Genomic DNA, 19,765 nt, shown 5'->3' with positions numbered 1-19,765 from the left:
ATGGTTTCCAAAAAAATCGTACCCATACACAAGTAAGCAGCATTACTTGTGCTGCAACAAACAATATTATATATTGGCAACAAAAGTATATAACCAAATCTGGATTTCCACGTAGAGGCTCTGACGTGGCGTCGAGCTGAGGAATAGAACCGGTCTCGTCGACGGTCGAAAGCAAGATGGCTTCTTCGTAGCCGTTCAACACATAGACGTACGTATATATTAACAATATATATGTAAGATGAGGGAAATATAAACCTGATTCAAAATAAAAAGTGGGAAAAATATTACGAAACGCTATTAACAGAAAGTAGGCACGAATTTATGGAAAGACCTGACCATATCTCAATGACAGAAAACTCAGAGGTGCATAAGATAAACAAAGAGGAACTGAAAAAAGAATTGAAACAAATGAAAAATGGAAAAGCACCCGGGCCTGGAGACATTCCCATCGAGTTGGTGAAACATGGACCGGATGCTCTTTTGGAAAGCATAGTGAATATTTTTAATAAATGCTTAATTGAAGGCCAAACGATTCCAGACGATTGGAATTTGGCCCACATTAGCCCCATTTATAAAAAGGGAGACAGAAAAGAATGCGGAAATTATAGAAGCATTAGCGTAACTAGCTCGCTGGGAAGGTTATATGGTCGTATATTAAAAAGAAGAATAGAAGAGGAGTATAAAGAAATTGAAGAACAAAGCGGCTTCAGAGCAGGAAGATCGTGCGTGGACAACACATTTACCCTTCAACAAGTAATTGAAAAACGAACAGCTCGAAACCTCCCTACGCATCTGGTATTTATAGATCTGGAGAAGGCTTATGATACAGTTCCTTTAAAACTCTTATTTAGTGTCTTGACGAAAACGGACCTTAGTAAAACATATCTAAAAGCAATACTGAACATCTATAAATGTCCTCAAAGCACTGTAAAAACAGGAAATACTTTCTCAAGGGTATTTACAGTAACGAAAGGCTTGAGACAAGGATGTTGTCTTTCCCCCACCCTATTCAAAATATATATCCAAGAAGCACTGCACCAGTGGAGACAAAAATGTGCGGGAATGGGGTTGAAGCTTAACAACCATTATCTGACAACGCTGTTCTTTGCAGATGATCAAGTACTAATTGCAAGCTGTGAAGAAGATGCAGATTATATGCTTAGAAAGCTCAAAGATGAATACGAAAAATGGGGGATGAGTATGAATATGTCTAAAACAGAATATATGCGAATAGGCAGTGAAGACGAAGACCCGGATTTGGAAATTAGACAAATGAAAAGGTGCTACGAATACAAATATTTGGGAAGTATTATCTGCAGTAAAGGAACAACGGAACGAGATATAGACTATAGAGTGCAACAAGGCAGGAAGAGTGTTCAAATTCTGAATTCGATACTTTGGTCCAACAAAGCTACTATGAGAACTAAAATGACTATCTACAAAGTAATTGTAGAGCCCATTCTTACATATGGAGCAGAATGTTGGCAAATCACAGTAAAAGGAAAGAAAAAAGTTGACACGGTTGAAATGGACTACCTAAGAAGAGCTTGCCGTATATCAAGAGTAGAACGTATACCTAATTCTGAAATTAGAAGAAAAACAGATAGAGTACATACAACTTCTGAAAGAATAGAAACTAGACAGTTAATATGGTATGGACACGTACAGAGGATGGACGACAACAGATGGCCAAAAAGAGCTATGGAATACAATCCAAGTAATAGAAGGAAACGAGGAAGACCAGCCAAGTCTTGGATACAAGGTGTTATGGAAACCATGAAAGATAGAGCCATTGATGAAGACACCTGGAGAGATAGAAAAAGATGGCGATCGAAATGCGGGAAGCGGCAGAAGCTGTAGGATCCCCGCTTATATATATATATATATATATATATATATATATATATATATATATATATATATATATATATATATATATATATATATATATATATATGTCTATGGTTCAACGATGTAATATACTCGTAGTATATTACATCGTAGAGGCCGTTTAAGGTGGGAATTCGATTATTTGTTGAACTTGGTGATGGTCGATCTCTTCGCATTTGGGTCGTACTACGGCATCTATTGCACCATAGCCTTAATTGTAATTGTAATTAATATAATTAATATATATATATATATATATATATATATATATATATATATATGTATATATATATATATATATATATATATGTATATATATATATATATATATATATATATATATATATATATATATATATATGTCTATGGTTCAACGATGTAATATACTCGTAGTATATTACATCGTAGAGGCCGTTTAAGGTGGGAATTCGATTATTTGTTGAACTTGGTGATGGTCGATCTCTTCGCATTTGGGTCGTACTACGGCATCTATTGCACCATAGCCTTAATTAGTCATGTTTTGAAATTGTTTTTACAAGTAATTTACAATAGAATAGATAAGAAATTAGACGAAGGCATAAGTAATACACAAATGGGATTTAGAAAAGGTCTGGAAATACGGGATGTATTAAGTTTGCAGTGAGTTTCTATCTCAGAGATGCCTTGATATGAATTAGGAAGTTATGTCTGCTTCATTGATTTTGAGAAGGTATTTGGCAGAGTTGACTATACTATCGAACGAGTGGATGCCTTTACATATCTCGGCACAGAAATCAATCAGAAGAACTCCGTAAGTAGCGAAATTAATGCACGTATTTCCAGCGGGAATCGTACATACTGTCATCGAATGCCATAGACTAGTGCGCATTTCGATGCGCATCGCCCTGCCTCGAATTTTCCCATTGGCCCTTGACCTGGAAATCCCTATTTATCGCTCGAACGGTACATATAAATATTGGCGATTTTCAGGTCAGCCAGGTCAGTCCCTCACGGGCTCTCCGAGAGCTTAGTGCTCTTGGGGCGCTGCTTCCTGCTCTTCCAATTATACTCTGTGGCTGAGATATTATTCAACTACAATCTGATGTTTTATTTCGACCTATATTTTTGTCATGTAAGAAATATCTTGTCTTTTTCAAGACGAGCCTTCAGAAGACCACGACCTGATGCTTTATTTCGACTTGGTGTACCTTTGTCATGTAAGAAATATCTTGTCTTTTTCAAGACAAGCCATCAGAAGATAAATATTTACAAGTCCATACCCAGTAAATGGACTTGGGTAGAGGAGCTCTCGACTGCGATATTCGAAGCCCTCTACAGAGCACCCGGAGATAACAGAAGGTTGATGACATCGAAATTATATTATTAGACAAAAGAACCAAAATGACTATCTACAGAACACTGATTAGACCCGTAGTAACCTATGGATGTGAAACTTAGGTAATGACGAAAAAAGATGAAGCCCAACTCAGGACATTCGAGAGAAAAATACTGAGGAAAGTATATGGCCCGGTACAAGAGGAAGATGGCACATGGAGAATCAGGAGAAACGACGAGGTTAATGAGTTAAATGAAGGTTATTACATTGTAAGATTTGTGAAAAGTCAAAGACTGTCATGGCTGGGACATGTGCAGAGACAAAACGATGCAAAAACAACAAAGAAAATGTTACAATGGAAGCCCATAGGAAGGCGAAAAAAAGGAAGGCCCAGTACGAGATGGTTGGATGACGTGGAAGACGACCTGAAAACAATGAACATAAGACAATGGAGAAGGGCACAAGAGAGATCTGAATGGAAGGACATAGCCAGACAGGCAAAGACCCATCCAGGGTTATGATGCCAAAAGAAGAAGAAGATTTGGCAGAGTGCAGCATAATCGTCTTAAAGAAATTTTGTTAAATAAAAAGATAGACAGTAGAGACATTAGAATTATATGTAACCTCTACTGGAATCAAACAGCAAAAGTGAAAGTTGAAAATGAATTGACTGAGGATATCCAAATTCCCCGTGAAGTGCGCCAAGGATATATTTTATCACCATTGTTGTTTAATTTATATAGTGAAGCCATATCAGAACTAGGGATGGCCGAAGTCTATGAGGACTTAATAATAAAAGGTGAACCAATTAATAACAAGATTTCTGGCGGTAACACTAAAATAACTGCAAAACCTTGTTCAACAACTTCATATACATTGTAACGATTATGGACTAAAAATAAATTTGAAGAAATCCAAGTTCATGTTATTTACAAAAGCACAAAACATCAAAGTTAAGCTAGTACTAGATAATACAGAAATTGATCAAATATCTTCGTACAAATACCTTGGAGCCTGGATCAAAGAAGATTCTGATCAGACAAAAGAAATAAGATGCCGATGAAATTCAAGCCTGTTCCTGAAGTTTATTCGCACAGACATTAAATTCATGCGTTCAAATGACATCGTTCGGAGCAACAGAAATAGTACAAAATACTACGGCAAATGATCAACAATGAATAGTTGACAATGAATAACAAACATATAATTTGATATAATATAGACCCAACAAGTCGCCTATGCTTGAAATTAATAGGATGTCATAAAGACCTATCTCTTGGAGGTGGGAGGTATGTTTACTAAAACAATGCCGTGCTCGTTAATATTTTTCGTCCAAAGGGAATCTATAAAAAAAAAACAAAAAAAAATTATGTAAATGATTTTTATAACAAAAAATACAAAATTTAATTGAAATTGTTAAGTAGTCAGTATTTATTTATTAAATAAATTTCAAAAATGACTTACCTGAAAAGTGATAACATTTAGCTTTTCGGACTTCAGCTACGAGACACAGTCTGACTCTTCCCTAAGGGAAGAATCAGACTGCTCGACTAAACCGACCGTCCACGATCGGCCAACATTACGAGTCTATGAAAATTTATGAGTAGAGTCGGACTGGTGGACCGTCCATCACCGATCGCGATCGTCCAGTTTTAAAATTCTGACTTGTTGGAATTTTTGATCGTTTGGTCGATGAATATGAAACATTTCTCATTCATTTATACTGTGCAATGACATTGACCATTGACATTTCAAAATTTGTAATTAACCTATAACATTTGGGCTTGCTCATGCGATAATAATTTTGAAATTTAATAGAATGGGATATAACACAAAGAATTCTCCTTGTTGGAGAAGACGAGAAGACCTACGAAGACGTCTCCACTTCAAGTAAGTGATAAACAATTTATCAGTAGAATTATCGCTGCTAATTTTATCCATAATTCAATTTTCTACAAAAAGCCCGGTAAAATAATATTACAAAAATGTGGTTATGTTGCTATACCTACTCTCCTGATGTTTTGACGGTCGGTCGATGGAAGACGAACGAGTAATGTGAGTTTAAAAATAAGAATACAAAAGTTGGTTGTTCGCCGTCGGACGGTTGGTCGTGGTCGGTCGGGCAATCTGATACCCTACCTTAAATGGCATTTTACTAAAATATTAAGTAAATGACCCTCAAATATTTAAAATAAAATTTGTTTTTCACATAAAATATGCTAAAACACAAGTGAACGACCAATGACGTATATATAAATACAAACAAGAAAAATCGTGAATGTTTCGTGCAATTTCGTATCAAAACAATAAACAGTAACAATGGGATTCATGTTTGTGGCACTTTATACACCATTGGCATACATAATAATCTTTGTAATGCATAGACATATTTTTAATAAGACCAGTGATATGGAAGAAAGAAGATATGACACAAACGATGCTTCTCTATTTACTAAATGGGACCACTTGATGTGACACTGTGTCATATCCAATATGGAGACGGGCAGGTACGGATTCAACTTAATTCAAGCTATATTTATGATACCGTTATGTAAATTTCTTCCACCAAATCTTACAAAATTCCGATTCTTCAACTTAGTCTTGGTTAATATATTAATACTATGGAGTTAGTGTGATACTAACAACTCTGAAAAGAAGATTATCCAATATGGCGGAACCGAGCCCATTTACTTCACCATAAGACATTAACATAACCTATAAAAATAGATTTTATGTCTTCTTTATTTACATATGTACAACCATCAGTCTTTTTAAGTTAGTAATTCTGTTTTTAGATTTATAGTGTGACAAATAAAAAAAGAATAAACGAAAAGTTTCTTCGAACATCTTGATCCCTCACTCGAATATGGTGACACTAAATGTGTGTGATTAATAGGACAACCAAAAGCCAAGATCGAAACTGTATTACTCATCCATTAACCTACCTGATTTATCTGCGAGTTCGTTATCGAAACCTCAGATTGTACTATTGCGTCTGAAAATTTTCTCTACCTAACCACATACCCACTAGATTTACTTTGGAGTCTACAAGCCTACTGAGCAATCGACTAGAGATATTTTCATCGTTTAAAAAATCGTTGCTACTGAAACTCAACTTGTCATCAGATTTAATTGATAATGTAGTTCTTGAAAATGATTATCTCGCACCAATAATACAAAATACAAAAAGTAACTCCCAATTATATAATAGTGTGCGGTTTCAAAAGGTTGTACAAATCTCCAAGATATTTACGATATGAGAAAACCAAACACGACTTCTACTAGAATTTTTGATCATATCGTGAATCTCTTTTACATTTCCCGTAGTCTTTTTACCTGTCAAACGATTTAGGCTGCCTTTATACAAAATATCTTATTTGATAAGTATACAATGCTTTGTCACATGCCATATTCTAAAACGTAACACTCAGTACTCTATCAAAAAAGATAAGTGCGAATAAGTAGTTTTAATATTTTTTCGCGGTTTTCTTGTTTTGAGGGCTGAGCTGATGTACTCTTTGTACAAGAATTTAAGGATGTTGACACTCATTGAGGAATTACGAAAAACTGATTTGATCGTAGAATTTTATTGTTAATTATAAAGTTTGTAGAGGCGCACATGGGCATAATTTTTCTCGATTTGCCGGGATACTTTAGAACAACTTTAAGGGCGACAACTGTAGACTTGAACGTACAAATGTGTAAATATTGGAAGGTACCAGCTGTAGCGTAAATAAATATATTATTGAACGAATTTAGCACTCACCTGGCAGAGCGAAAAAAGTTTAAAGGCGATTTCAAGGTTAAAATATTAGTTAACATTCCGATAAAGAAGTAAATTCAGATACCAATTAGATAAATTACGAAACTAGCTGGTAATAAAGTGATAACACATATTGACACAAAGCAAAACCTTGTTTCGTCAATACATAAGATATATTTATACGCTGTTACACTATTGTTAAATATGTTGTTGTGATGAATGTGTCTACTAGATGTAGCTATTAAATAATGAAGCTGCTGCTGTAAAAAAACATTTTTAACTCGAAAGGGCGACTCGGGACTGAATCATCAATGTCTTCCTGGCTCTCTTCTAAAGACTTAAAGTACTTAAAAAACATTCATCGCAATATGCCTGGTTTAACAAGAATTCTTTGTTCTAATGTCATATTTTACCATTTTTTCGCAGAAACAGGGAAACAACTCGAATGAAAAAGAACACTACGGCTATTAATTTACGGTTTAAAGATAAGCTACACCACAATATACAGAACTAACGGTATGCTCATGCGCATACAGCCGTTAACGCGTGACGTCAGATGGGAACTTTAATGGACTGCCGGAGTGATGACGTAGATTTTATTGACATCTGTCAGTTTCACTTTCCAAACAAACCTTGTGTAGTGTGGATAATTTGTATTTTTCGTTATTTTTTCATTTTTTTACAGAATCTTTCCTCTTTTTGCAATATCTAAGTATTTTAATAGATACTACAACAATTTTACAAGGTTGTGTAAATAATAAAGCATGTTGTTTTTTAAAAATAGCAATAAAATGCATGTATCAATAAAGTAAGGTTAGAATTTCTTTAACATAAACTTTTAAACTATATTTCATAGAAATCGAACACTGAATTATGATGTTATTATCTTAAAAAAACTATACTTAAAAGAAAAAGTAGCAGAGGAAGCAAAATGTTAACTTTATAGAAATTAAAAAGTCTTGAGATTGGGCATTTCGATCCTATCATATTTCAAATCCGTTGTTGGATTTGAAAAATCCTGGAGCATTCCTGGTTCCCGAGTGACGTAGATGCGTGGCTCGGTGCGAATTTAAGAATCATAATCGGCATATAGTTAGTTCTGTATTTATGTAAAGAACTAAACACTAAACTAATAATAGTTGCTGGTAATTGGCTCATGCGTACTTTGCTTGTAGCAGCGTCAGTCTCGTTATTTAATAGGCTTACCTCGACGCCATATAGTAATCGGAAAGAACTTTATTTGAAATCGGTTTTATCAACGGTTGAGCGTTGATAAACATCGGAATTTTTTCTTTTTTCCAAAAAACTCTAATCGAGTTATAGGATATCTAAATGTGATTTTTAATTCTTTTTATTACACTGTTGAGTCTATTTTCCTTTCGGTTTCAGACGTTCCAAATTTTCTGTCCTTGGCCTTCAATACTTTATTTTTTAACCAATCTGCTTTTAAATTCGATTAATCTTTGTCTTGTGTATGTATTCACTAAAATACTTAGTAAAACAGTTTCTTGATATACTCTATACACTATATTATATTTATCATTCTTTCTTTGAACATGCAATAAATATTTTAAATAATGATTATTTGGGTTAGTTTCTGATTAGTTTTCTAATTGGTGGAATATTTTAATTTCACTTGAAATCGTCTTTAAGTTTAACTAGGAGTTATAAGATAGCAGGGTAGGAACGTAGAGCAAAACATGTTTTTAGAGAAAATCTACACAATCATCTAGGAGAGAAATAACTATTTTTACGAAGAAAACCTTATTGATAATCAAATTGATTCAAATTTGTTTTTTACCTTAGCGAGTTCAACAACCTGTGCGTAGGTAGTAATTTTTACTGCTTCCAAATACGAGCTTAAAAATTTAAAGAATTTTGTTATATTGATTTTTCCGTGCAGATACTTTTTGTTGATATAGATTTCAAGTATTGAAAATTTTTATTAAGGTCCCTAATATAAATACCTTAAAATATTGTATATGTTTATTTATGGATCAATCGAATAAATTATTTAAAAAGTATGTATTCTTTTTTTTATTGTTTCTTTCTCCCTCTACCACATTTTAATTGGCTAAGAAAAAGCTTTTTGTAGTGAAAAGGGTCAGATAGCTGATTCAATGTTGTAAGCGAAATATCTGTAAAACTATTTTATCAGCTTCCTACATTTGGTAGTAGGAAAAAAATAAATATAAATCTCGAAGGACCAATTAATCGAAAATTGTAGATTATTAATATTGTATTGAATTGCTAATAGGATAATTAAAATGTGACTTCCAGTCGAAATATTTTTATTTTATAAGGCATATTTGCATAATTGGAAAGCAGAAATTGCCACCAAATCACCTTTTTAAATGTTAATAAAATACAGAAATGTATATTAAATGTTCTTAAAACTAAACAAATGAGCTAAGTCGAACTGAGTCGAGTTGAGTTGCATAAACGACAATCCTGTAATTTATTGGACCGGAATATGCGATTGATGCGCACAAAAAAACTTGATTTCTTATGCATTAAGGAATAATTTCAGGTATTTACATATTTGTTGCACTAGCACTGCATTTCACGGCGTAAAATTATTTAATCAAAATAAAATTGGAACTTAAAATCTGCCTTATTATCGATTTTCTGCAAAGTAAGATGGATTTGAAAGCAGTTTTGGACATTCGATTCGTAATAATCTCTACAAACTTTGTGGCCATATTTGATTATGAAGAAATGAAAAACTGTATTTTTATATAAGACAAATGCATTTTAAAAGTGTATTTTAAGTGAAAACATTTATAACTAGAAGAATATGGATAAAAATGAGTCCAATTTTATTACTTAGGGGTTTTTAAGGTCGCTGACCATCAGCACCAGTAGTAGCTCCAGAGCACCTTGTACCCGGTAAGGGTGTTATCAACGCCTTCCTCTTAACGACGACTTAACGCCTTTGAAATGTGGACCTATAGAAGAATTATGAGGGTTTTCTGGGTAGATAGAGTTACGAACAATGAAGTACTGAGAAGAATAGGTAAAGAGAAGGAAGTTGAACTTACAATTAAAGAAAGAAAGCTACAGTATTTCGGACATGTGATGCGGGGCGAGAAGTATGGCATCCTGCGACTCATAATGCAAGGAAAGATAGATGGCAGAAGAAGCATCGGAAGAAGACGAATTTCATGGCTCAAGAACCTGAGAGAATGGTTTGGATACAGCTCAAAACAACTTTTTAGAGCTACTGCCTCAACAATTAAAATACCTATGATGATTGCCAACCTCCGTAGCGGAGATGGTACCTGAAGAAGAAGAAGTTATAGCAACTAAAATCACTAATCAAGTAATTAATTGTATATCTCATAAAATATATTTTTTTAATATCTAAATAAAAAATAAAATTTCAACTTTGAAAACATAATATTGAAGCAATTGTTATTAATAGTGCTACATCACCAATTCGATTTGACAATGCTGTCAATATTCTTGCATTAAATCTTTTAATATTTTGATAATAAATTACCAAGCAATAAGAAACTAGCTCTAAACCATCTCAACCTAATAAAATTCATTAAAAAAACCTCTTCGGTACTCGTGATCGTGTCGAGCTCTCGAAACACTGAAATTTGCGCAGTCCAGTTTTTACGTAGCCTTCACGTCTAGAAAACGTACGGTGTTTCTTCATACCTGCACGGTGTTAAACTGCACAGGCAAAACGTAGTGTGGACCATTAACACTTACTTAACGAAAAATCCATAGTGCAATGCTCCATTGCCTCGACTATGGACTATAATATGTATTTGCATAATTTTAAGTAGGAGGACTAATGTCATCATAATGAAATGTAAATAGACATAAATGTTAATGAAATGACAATGAGAATTGAAATATTTATATGGTCCTGACAACTATCTTTAGTAATTTAATTTTTAAATTCTACATATTTTTTATTATGCATATTTTGTTGAACATCAGTTAAAATGTTTTTCGAATGTTTCAACTGTTTGTATATCCTTGACCTTTCATACTCACGTAATTAGTAACTACTATCTATAAACAAGTTTTGTTTGATTTTAAAATATAGAAAGAATCATTTATGAAATAAAAAACTAAAGGAAAACTTGTACTGTTCAATAAAAACAAGCTCATTAATAAAATTTAATTACTGCTTGTGAGTACCTACCTAATTATAAATGTACAATATGTCTCAAATAAAGCGATATAACAAATAGGTACTTTGGTAATTGACAGCAAATCGCAGTCAAAATTAACTAAAATAAGTAAGAAATATTGTATAGAAGTTTGTAATACAGTTTTTCTTCTTATCATGGCACCTTTTACCAATCCAAATTGCAATTGTAGCTTTGGAAATTACAGCAAAAAATATTTTTGCAGATGGGCGGTACAACGACTTCTACATCTCCTCTGGTCCTTTAACCATGAATTCTGGCATATTCCTAGCGATCTCTTACCCTCTATTATGAGTTGAATAGCTCGTATTTTTCGTAGCTCAATACCTGCACTTTTCTCTTTTTATGCCAGATATGTTAAAACTAATTAACGAAGAAACCATTAAAATATTGGTTAAGCTTTTCCATCATTTGTACTTAATTGGTGAAATCCCAGAGGACTGGTTCTGGTTGAAGTCTGAATTCACAACTTTAATAAAAAAACAACAGCATATCCTAAATACTGTAGCAAATATAGACTTATTATTCACACTTTAAAGTTATTCCTACATATAATTTCCACAGAATAGATAATTTCTGTGCTACAGAAATGTCAAGATCAACGTCAAAATGCCTTTGCCGTTTTTATTGATTATTAAAAGGCATTTGGTACGGACCATCATGACAAGTTAATCAAAATATTAAGAGATAAGGGAATTGATAGCCGGGACGTCAGGATCATTGAAAATTTATATTGGCCTCAAACAGCTACCATTCATATTAATGGGAAGTTGACAGATGAGTGTAAAATTATAAAGGGAGGATGTGTGCTGTCCCCACTGTTGTTTAATTTATATACAACTTGGAATGTGGTGTAAAGATTAATGAAAAACTGATATATCATCAGATATGCAGATGGCACAGTTATATTGAGTGGGACGAGAGATGGAACTAAAAATTAATTGTTCTTAAACAAAATACATGGTATTTAGTTGCATACCTTATCAAAATACACAATTATAAGTAGATGGGTAATCAATACAAAGAATATACAATTTTAAATATCTAGGTTGTTATATTACCGAACAATTAGATCCAGATAAAAAGATAAAATGTCGAATTGAGATAACTCATGCAATTTTTTAAAAAATAAGGTCACTTTTCTGTAACAAGAGCCTGAAACTTCAACTTTGGAAACGCATGATTAAATGTTACATATGGTCAGTTGTCTTATATGATATCGAAACATGGACCTTGACAAGGTAGCTGAAGCTACTCATCAGCTGATTGATAGTGTCAAATCCAGGAAAATAAAAAAAAGCAGCCTCATGTTGAATAATGTCAGGGAATGGACCAGGATACAGAGAGTTAAACAACTATTCAGAATAGCTAGAGTAGAGTCTTGCCTTGTTAATCGCTGATGTCAAGGGGACTTGAAGGCACATTATAAAGAAGAAGCTTCAATTTTAGGCTAGGATTTTCCCATTTCTTCCCCTTCATCTAGTACTGTCCTCCAACTTTTTTTAGATAAGCATATTTTCCTTCAGCCTTGATGATTCCAATCCAGCACTTTACTGGCAATGTCATCTGCGACAATGATCATTTATTGATCAGATTTTAATATTAAAATGAAAGAACTGTTAAGTAGTACTTGTATAAAAGAATAATATATAACCTGTCAATATTTATTATGAAGCAATAATTTCGTCTTATATTGGTCCTATGAGAGATTAGAAAAGAAACCTGAAAATTAATGAAGAGAAAAATCTTGTGAGGAAAATACTGGTCCTCATAAACAGAAGAAATTAACATTAGAATATACTAATGATGTAAAATAGAAATTGGTAATAAACGACTCAACCACAGAAAGGGTGGGTTATACTTCTTCTTCTTCTCGTACCACTACAACCCGGGGTGGGTTTTGGCTGACTGCACAACTTGCTTCCATCTTGAACGGTAGTCCATAATAGTTGCGTCAGTGGGCAGCCCCATTGTTCTTAGATTTGACCATATATTGTCTCTCCATTGCATTCGTGGACATCCTAAGGGTCTTCTTCCTGTGAGGGCTTCCTTCCATATTAATTTGGCAAGGCAGTTATTAGGGAGTCTATGGACATGGCCAGCCCATCTAAGATGTTGGGATTTAATCTCTTGGACTATACACAGTGGGTTATACACATGAGGAAAATTACAAAGAAATGCATACTCTATATTTAAAATTACAATTTAAGTTTAATATCTAAATATCTTTATACAATAATATTGACATCAATTCATTATTTAATGTTAATAAATAGTTTAAATTAATAGGATGGTGGGCATCAGTTGAAGAATACAGTAAATTCAAAAACATAGTGACATTATCAGACACAAGAGAAAAGTACAACATTTTGTGTTACCCAACACACAACAAATACATTGTGGACTATTAGCTAGATTAATTTTGAACAGATATGATGGTTAAATCTCAACCCTTAAATTGTTGTCATACCCTTTGTTAACTCCATTTAAGAAAACCATGGTTCATCAGTAACATTGCGCTGTAATGATTGATTCTATATCTTTAGATGTACAAAGATAATGGATTGTGTCATTGCATTTTTTGCTAATTTATCTACTATTTCACTTCCACTTATTCCACAGTGGGTTTTAATCCATTCCAATTTAACTGACTTGCCTTCTAGCTTCAGTTTTTTTGATTTTATTTATTAAATACAACTCTTTCATTTACTTTTGATTGAGGATTTATTGCACTAATTTTAATTAAAGAACTTTTGCTGTTGCTATAAATTATAAACTGTGAATGATTAATATATTAAATATTTTATTAAGTTGAATATTAGTAATAGAGAATACTTATATTTTGCAATTTGTGGATTATTCCCAAAATATATTTTCAAAATTGATATGCCACACACACACACACAGCTGTAGAATATGTTGTTAAAAAATTATTTCTAAATGACATAAAATATAGTGCATATCTAAGATTTGAAATTTTCTTTATAAATAATTAAGAGAACTATTTTTTGCAAAAGAGGACAATGTGTGACTTTTCAAACCAAGAACAACTCTCTTTTCCATGAATTTCTAAGATCAGTGAATTTCAACTTACCTTTCACTATTTCTTCCTACAAAATGGAATTGTTTGGAAAGGTAAAAAAGAGATCCATATAACACAGACTTATTGTATTATATTAATAACTAGAGTAATAAAAATTAATTTATAAATAATAATGATACTGTATTAATAAGGCAAACATTTCTAATGGTCTAGTCACAGATTATATTATATTGCAAGCCCATAAACTGACACTATGCAGAACATTGTTTTATTCTCCCAACGAACAGTACAACTTCCATCAGTATTGTTGTCCCAATAACAAGAACTGGCGGTGTGCAAACCAGCTCCGTTCTTTTGCATTATGGTACAGGTTACAATGTACTTGTAGGGCTTCATAAGTTTTGTTAGTTCAGCTGTACAGGATTCAACAACTTCAGTCGTCCAATTGTTTACCTTGTTTTGTTGGTACCCGTTTCCGCCGATTACAGTTTCAATAGCATCTTTAATTATTTTACTAACATCGTCTACAACAAATTGACCTTCCTCTTGTAGATCTTGATCTACCAGTTCTTGCGGTGACTTCTCCATTGATATGTTGTTTAGTAAATATGATGTAGCGGTTTTTCTGTTGGACTCGGTTAATGCTCACTCTTAATTTAAGATACTGGATATATTAATAAATAAAATCAATAATTTTCCAAGTGCAACTGACTTATAGTCTTATAGATTGTTATTTGACATATGACATCAAATTAATGATTAATGATTCATCTGTTCTGTTCTTCTTTTAAGTGTCAAGAAAACATGGACTTCATACATTAGTAACAAAGATAGCTAAGGTCAACGCACGTTTTTATTTATGCACCCTTCCGTTTGGTGGCATTGCTAATCTCGTTCCTGCGCGTTGTTCGTTCTCACCACAGATCAATTAAACCTGGTGGGAGTGTGCTGTGGTTGTCTGGTTGTCACTCTATGTTCTGTCATTAAACAAGGATATTAAAAGACAGGTTGCATGGTAACTCTGATGTTAACAGAATTAAATATGTCACCGTGACGTCACCCAGGGAAACAATTTTACGAATTGTTTGAGAACAGAATAGGATAAATGGTTTGGAGAATATATTTTGCAAGGTTCTGAAACTACTTTCTTCTGGCATGGTTAAATTTTTCACGGATCTCCGGAGTGGAAATCGAAACATCAAATATTAGTTAATTAATAATGTGATTTTCATCATAATCACAAAGAATATATTTTATTAAATATAGTTGTTTTAGTATATGTTTATATCTTGAGATATAATGTATCTATAGATATCATTAAGTGTTTTCTGGTATACAACTTGAACCCAAAACTCTTATACAAGTGTTAAGATACATTTAATGTGGTTGTGTTAAGTACCTACTTACTGGATTTTATTTCTGCTGTATTATATAGTAAAGGTAACATTGGGATTAGTACAGGAAAATGTTAAACATAAATTAATTCAATTTTTTTTATTGATTTAGATGACTGGTGGAATTATTTTAATATACATAAGTAGATTAATATATTTTCAATCATTGCTACTTTCCGAGTTCATTTCATACAGTAAGGTGAACGAATTTGAATGTAGCATTATCAGTGACGTCATTCTCGCCATTAAAGTTACCAGACAACCTGGCTATTTACTAATCTTGAATTAAACGTAGATTGGTAACAAGGATAGTTAGTGTCAACCATCGAGCAAAAAGACAAAAGAGGGAATGTAAAGGTAGTGGGGGCAAAAATATTGTTAGACAGGAAGTGCCATCTTGAGAGGCCAAATTAAACAAGGAAAGAGAGTCTTTCCTTGTTTAAGAAATCAAATTTAGTTGGGTTATGTTATTATTTGTCCCAACTGTCACATGAAATCTTATTTATATTGAAGTTTTTTAACAATTGTTTCACATTTTAGACTGTTATCGTTAATATTTAATTAAAATTTTCTCGTCTAAGACACATTCTGAAAACTATTTTATAACTACTGTTAATAAGTGTCGGAAAATTTAAATTTGGCGCATTCGCATTGCCGGATATGTCCGCCATCAGAGGCCACTTTTTTTGGTCGCCTTTTCATAACGATTAGATTCCCTCTTTTGTCTTTTTGCTCGATGGTGTCAACACACGTTTTATGTGTGCACCCTTCCGTTTGGTGGCACTGCTAGTCTCGTTCCTGCGCGTTGTTCGTTGTCACCACAGAAAAATTAAGCCTGGTGGGAGTGTGCTGTGGTTGTCTGCTTATCACCAAATCACTTTATGTTATGTCTATGTCAGAGATATCTCTGATCTATGTCGCTAAAGTTTAATAAACAGAAACAGGGCAAAAAGCATCGAGTTAGAATTGTTCAAAGTACATAAAAACTGGAATCGGTGGTAATGTGCTGTGGTACTAATAATTATACTTAATCTACTCGATGGCAAAAAGGCACCGAACATTTTACAATTTTAGACTAAATTAGAGAATGCTGCAACGGAAACTATAACAATTTTCATTTATGCGCTAGTCATTTTAAAGAGAGGAGGATATAATCCAAATTGGACATAGGGGCACTAAGAGAACAGCAGTTCCAAGTTTGTCTTTTTTTACCACGTCCAGGCTTCTGTTCACATAAAATTGGCATTATAATAACAAAACAATTATTTAAATACTAACAAGTTCTTGTCACAACATAAGAACACAAAATTATAGGACACTTCTTGGCTTGTATCAAAGAATTGTATTATTAATATTTTTTGTAACACGTATAAAAATTTCTTTGTAACATTTTTATAAATAAAGATCTATAAAGATTTTATTCTTTGATTTTTTTAACCACTTTGGTATTTTAATGTAATGGAAAATAAATATAACCTTAACATAACAAGAAAACCCAAATAGTATACAAAAAATACACATACATATTATCGTATAGAAGTTTTTTGTTATTTTAGGATTATATTGATTTTATCTTACTTTAAAATAATGTTACAGTCCTAGGCATCGAGCAAAAAGACAAAAGAGGGAATGTAAAGGTAGTGGGGGCAAAAATATTGTTAGACAGGAAGTGCCATCTTGAGAGGCCAAATTAAACAAGGAAAGAGAGTCTTTCCTTGTTTAAGAAATCAAATTTAGTTGGGTTATGTTATTATTTGTCCCAACTGTCACATGAAATCTTATTTATATTGAAGTTTTTTAACAATTGTTTCACATTTTAGACTGTTATCGTTAATATTTAATTAAAATTTTCTCGTCTAAGACACATTCTAAACACTATTTTATAGCTACTGTTAATAAGTGTCGGAAAATTTAAATTTGGCGCATTCGCATTTCCGGATATGTCCGCCATCAGAGGCCACTTTTTTGGTCTCCTTTTCATAACGATTAGATTCCCTCTTTTGTCTTTTTGCTCGATGGTCCTAGGTAAGTTTAGGTGCTTTTTAAATTTACCGCTGTGTATATATATATAGTTACGCACCCTGGCACAGGCGATACGCCAATCGTCGTTTTATTCGTTAACACGGGACTGTCACTGCTAGGTGGTAGTGTGCTGTGGCCGAAACATAAACAGATATAAAAAAATATTTTTAATTGTTAATAAAAATAAGCATGGAAAATCTTTGTCCAACTATTTATTATCATCATGTTTAATTTTCTTAATATAAAACAATGTTGTAAAAGACGTCCACTAATGCTGACTAAATGAGAATGGTGGATGGCGCCACAGTCATGTAGAGAGCGAATATTTGTCATACGTGTGTTCTTAGATTTTAGCATTGATTAAAAACTACAGAATATCATGGTACAATGAATACACATGTATATTCATTGTACCATGACAGAATATAGTAGGTTTTAGATTCAAACTCGATGTCTGTACCTTAGACAAGAAAAGAGAGTGGACGTGTCATCATATGGAATTGCCTGGTGTCTAAACCGGCACCAGAAGGGTTACCAGGTCATATTTTATTTCTTCAGATTGAAAATAATGGATATAAATATATCAATATATTTTTTCAAAATTTGTAATTGAACACTGATATATTGATCACTTTTTGAATATGATTTTATCATTCCATATTTTTTAGTAGATCGATATAGTGTTTCAGTAAAACAGTAAATTGAAGTTAAAATCAGTAGATCTGGTAATCCTGCGAGATGTAGTAATGGGCAACGTACATGCACCAAAACAATGCGGTCACATCGAAACAAGACTCACTTTGCGAAGGTTTATTAAATGAGCGTTACCTGTCCTCTCTCTTTCCTTGTCTAAGGTCTGAACCAACCTTCTAAAAAAAACTGTTGCAATTTCCTCAGAGGAAAAAGTTTGTATAAGAGGTGTTATATAACGTAGACCCCATACTTACTTTGATGTTCCTACTTCTTTCTTGCTCCTACAGCTTCAGCAGCAGAAAATTTACTGAAATTCTTAATACATTCTTTGGTGGTCTTGTCTTCCTTCAATTTAAGTAAACATTAGTAACAACAGCAATGGCCAACAAGCTCATGAAGGCATTGGCAATGTCGTGTGTAGAAAGTTGGATATACAATGTACAAAATTGTAGCCACTTCCATTATTTCAGCCAAAAACTTCTCCTTCAAACCTTTTGTCTTAAATGTCCAAACTTGCAGGAGCAAATGCAGTGCTGGACTAATATTTCCTATTTTGTCTCCAGGTTTAAGAATATGGACATCAATGATGCATTTTAATAATAGTACTCTTAGAAGAATCTTTAAACGAGCTTTGCACAACTTGAAATATAGTGTAAAAATTAATGGAAAACTGATAAATACCATCAGATAACACAGTTATATTGAGCGATGAGTTAAAAGGATTGAAAAAGTCCATTAACACGTTGGGACAAGATCTTTTACAGATGTTCACTAATGCCGACTAAATGATAAGGGTAGATGGCGCCTCAGTCATGTACAGAGCGAATATCTGACATCTGTGTTCTAGATTTTAGCTTGTATACTAACCTTATAAAAAACTGTCGACATTTCCCTTAGGTCAAAGCTTGTGCAACAGGTTACATAACATTAAGACATTTCCTTTTTTTCAGTCTCATTAGTCACTTGCCAAGGACGTCTCATTCAAATGGAAACCTTTGAGTTGGATGTCCAAAATCGCAGGAGCAAATGCAGTACTGGATAATATTTCCTATTTCATCTAAATAGGTTTAAGAATATGGACATCTATGATGCATTTCAATAATAGTACTCTTAGAAATCTTGTTTAGATACAGTCTAAAAGCATTAAGTATTTTCTAGGAGCAAGCCAGTGTTTGACAGGAACAATGGCGGTAACGGAACAATGTCTTCAACTTTTAAAATTTTAACTTCAATATATTCAAATGTTAGTTCGACGAATACTACAATTCTCATAAGTTAGGAATTTATCTCCCTGGGTCAGTCTCTAACTTCGTTCATGTTCATGATCTTATCTCAATTTTGGTCTTTACTTATATTGTATAGTTTTCGTAACTAGTTAAGCTTTTACAGTTACTTTCAGTTCATTATTTTGTGACAAATCCTAGGACCATTCAGGATTAAGGAAAAACATCTTTCATTAATAGAAAACAACTCGAA

The 19,765-nt window shown here is 33.1% G+C and overlaps 1 protein-coding gene across 1 annotated transcript; it reads right to left on the bottom strand.

Moving 5' to 3' along the window:
• Positions 1-14,290: 14,290 nt before the first annotated feature.
• Positions 14,291-14,934, bottom strand: Dlc90F (dynein light chain 90F). The gene has a single exon (XM_072533839.1). The coding sequence runs from the start codon at positions 14,766-14,768 to the stop codon at positions 14,406-14,408; it is 363 nt and encodes a 120-aa protein (XP_072389940.1). The 5' UTR covers positions 14,769-14,934; the 3' UTR covers positions 14,291-14,405.
• Positions 14,935-19,765: the final 4,831 nt, after the last annotated feature.

This window comes from Diabrotica undecimpunctata, chromosome 6, assembly GCF_040954645.1.
Source record: "Diabrotica undecimpunctata isolate CICGRU chromosome 6, icDiaUnde3, whole genome shotgun sequence".
NCBI classification, from domain to species: Eukaryota; Metazoa; Arthropoda; class Insecta; order Coleoptera; family Chrysomelidae; genus Diabrotica; species Diabrotica undecimpunctata.
Note: the sequence above shows the minus strand (reverse complement) of the source record. Positions and strands in the feature narration are given on the sequence as shown.

Excerpts from the sequence above, each read along its gene's own strand:
- Dlc90F (XM_072533839.1), bottom strand. The coding sequence starts at position 14,768 with ATGGAGAAGTCACCGCAAGAACTGGTAGATCAAGATCTACAAGAGGAA.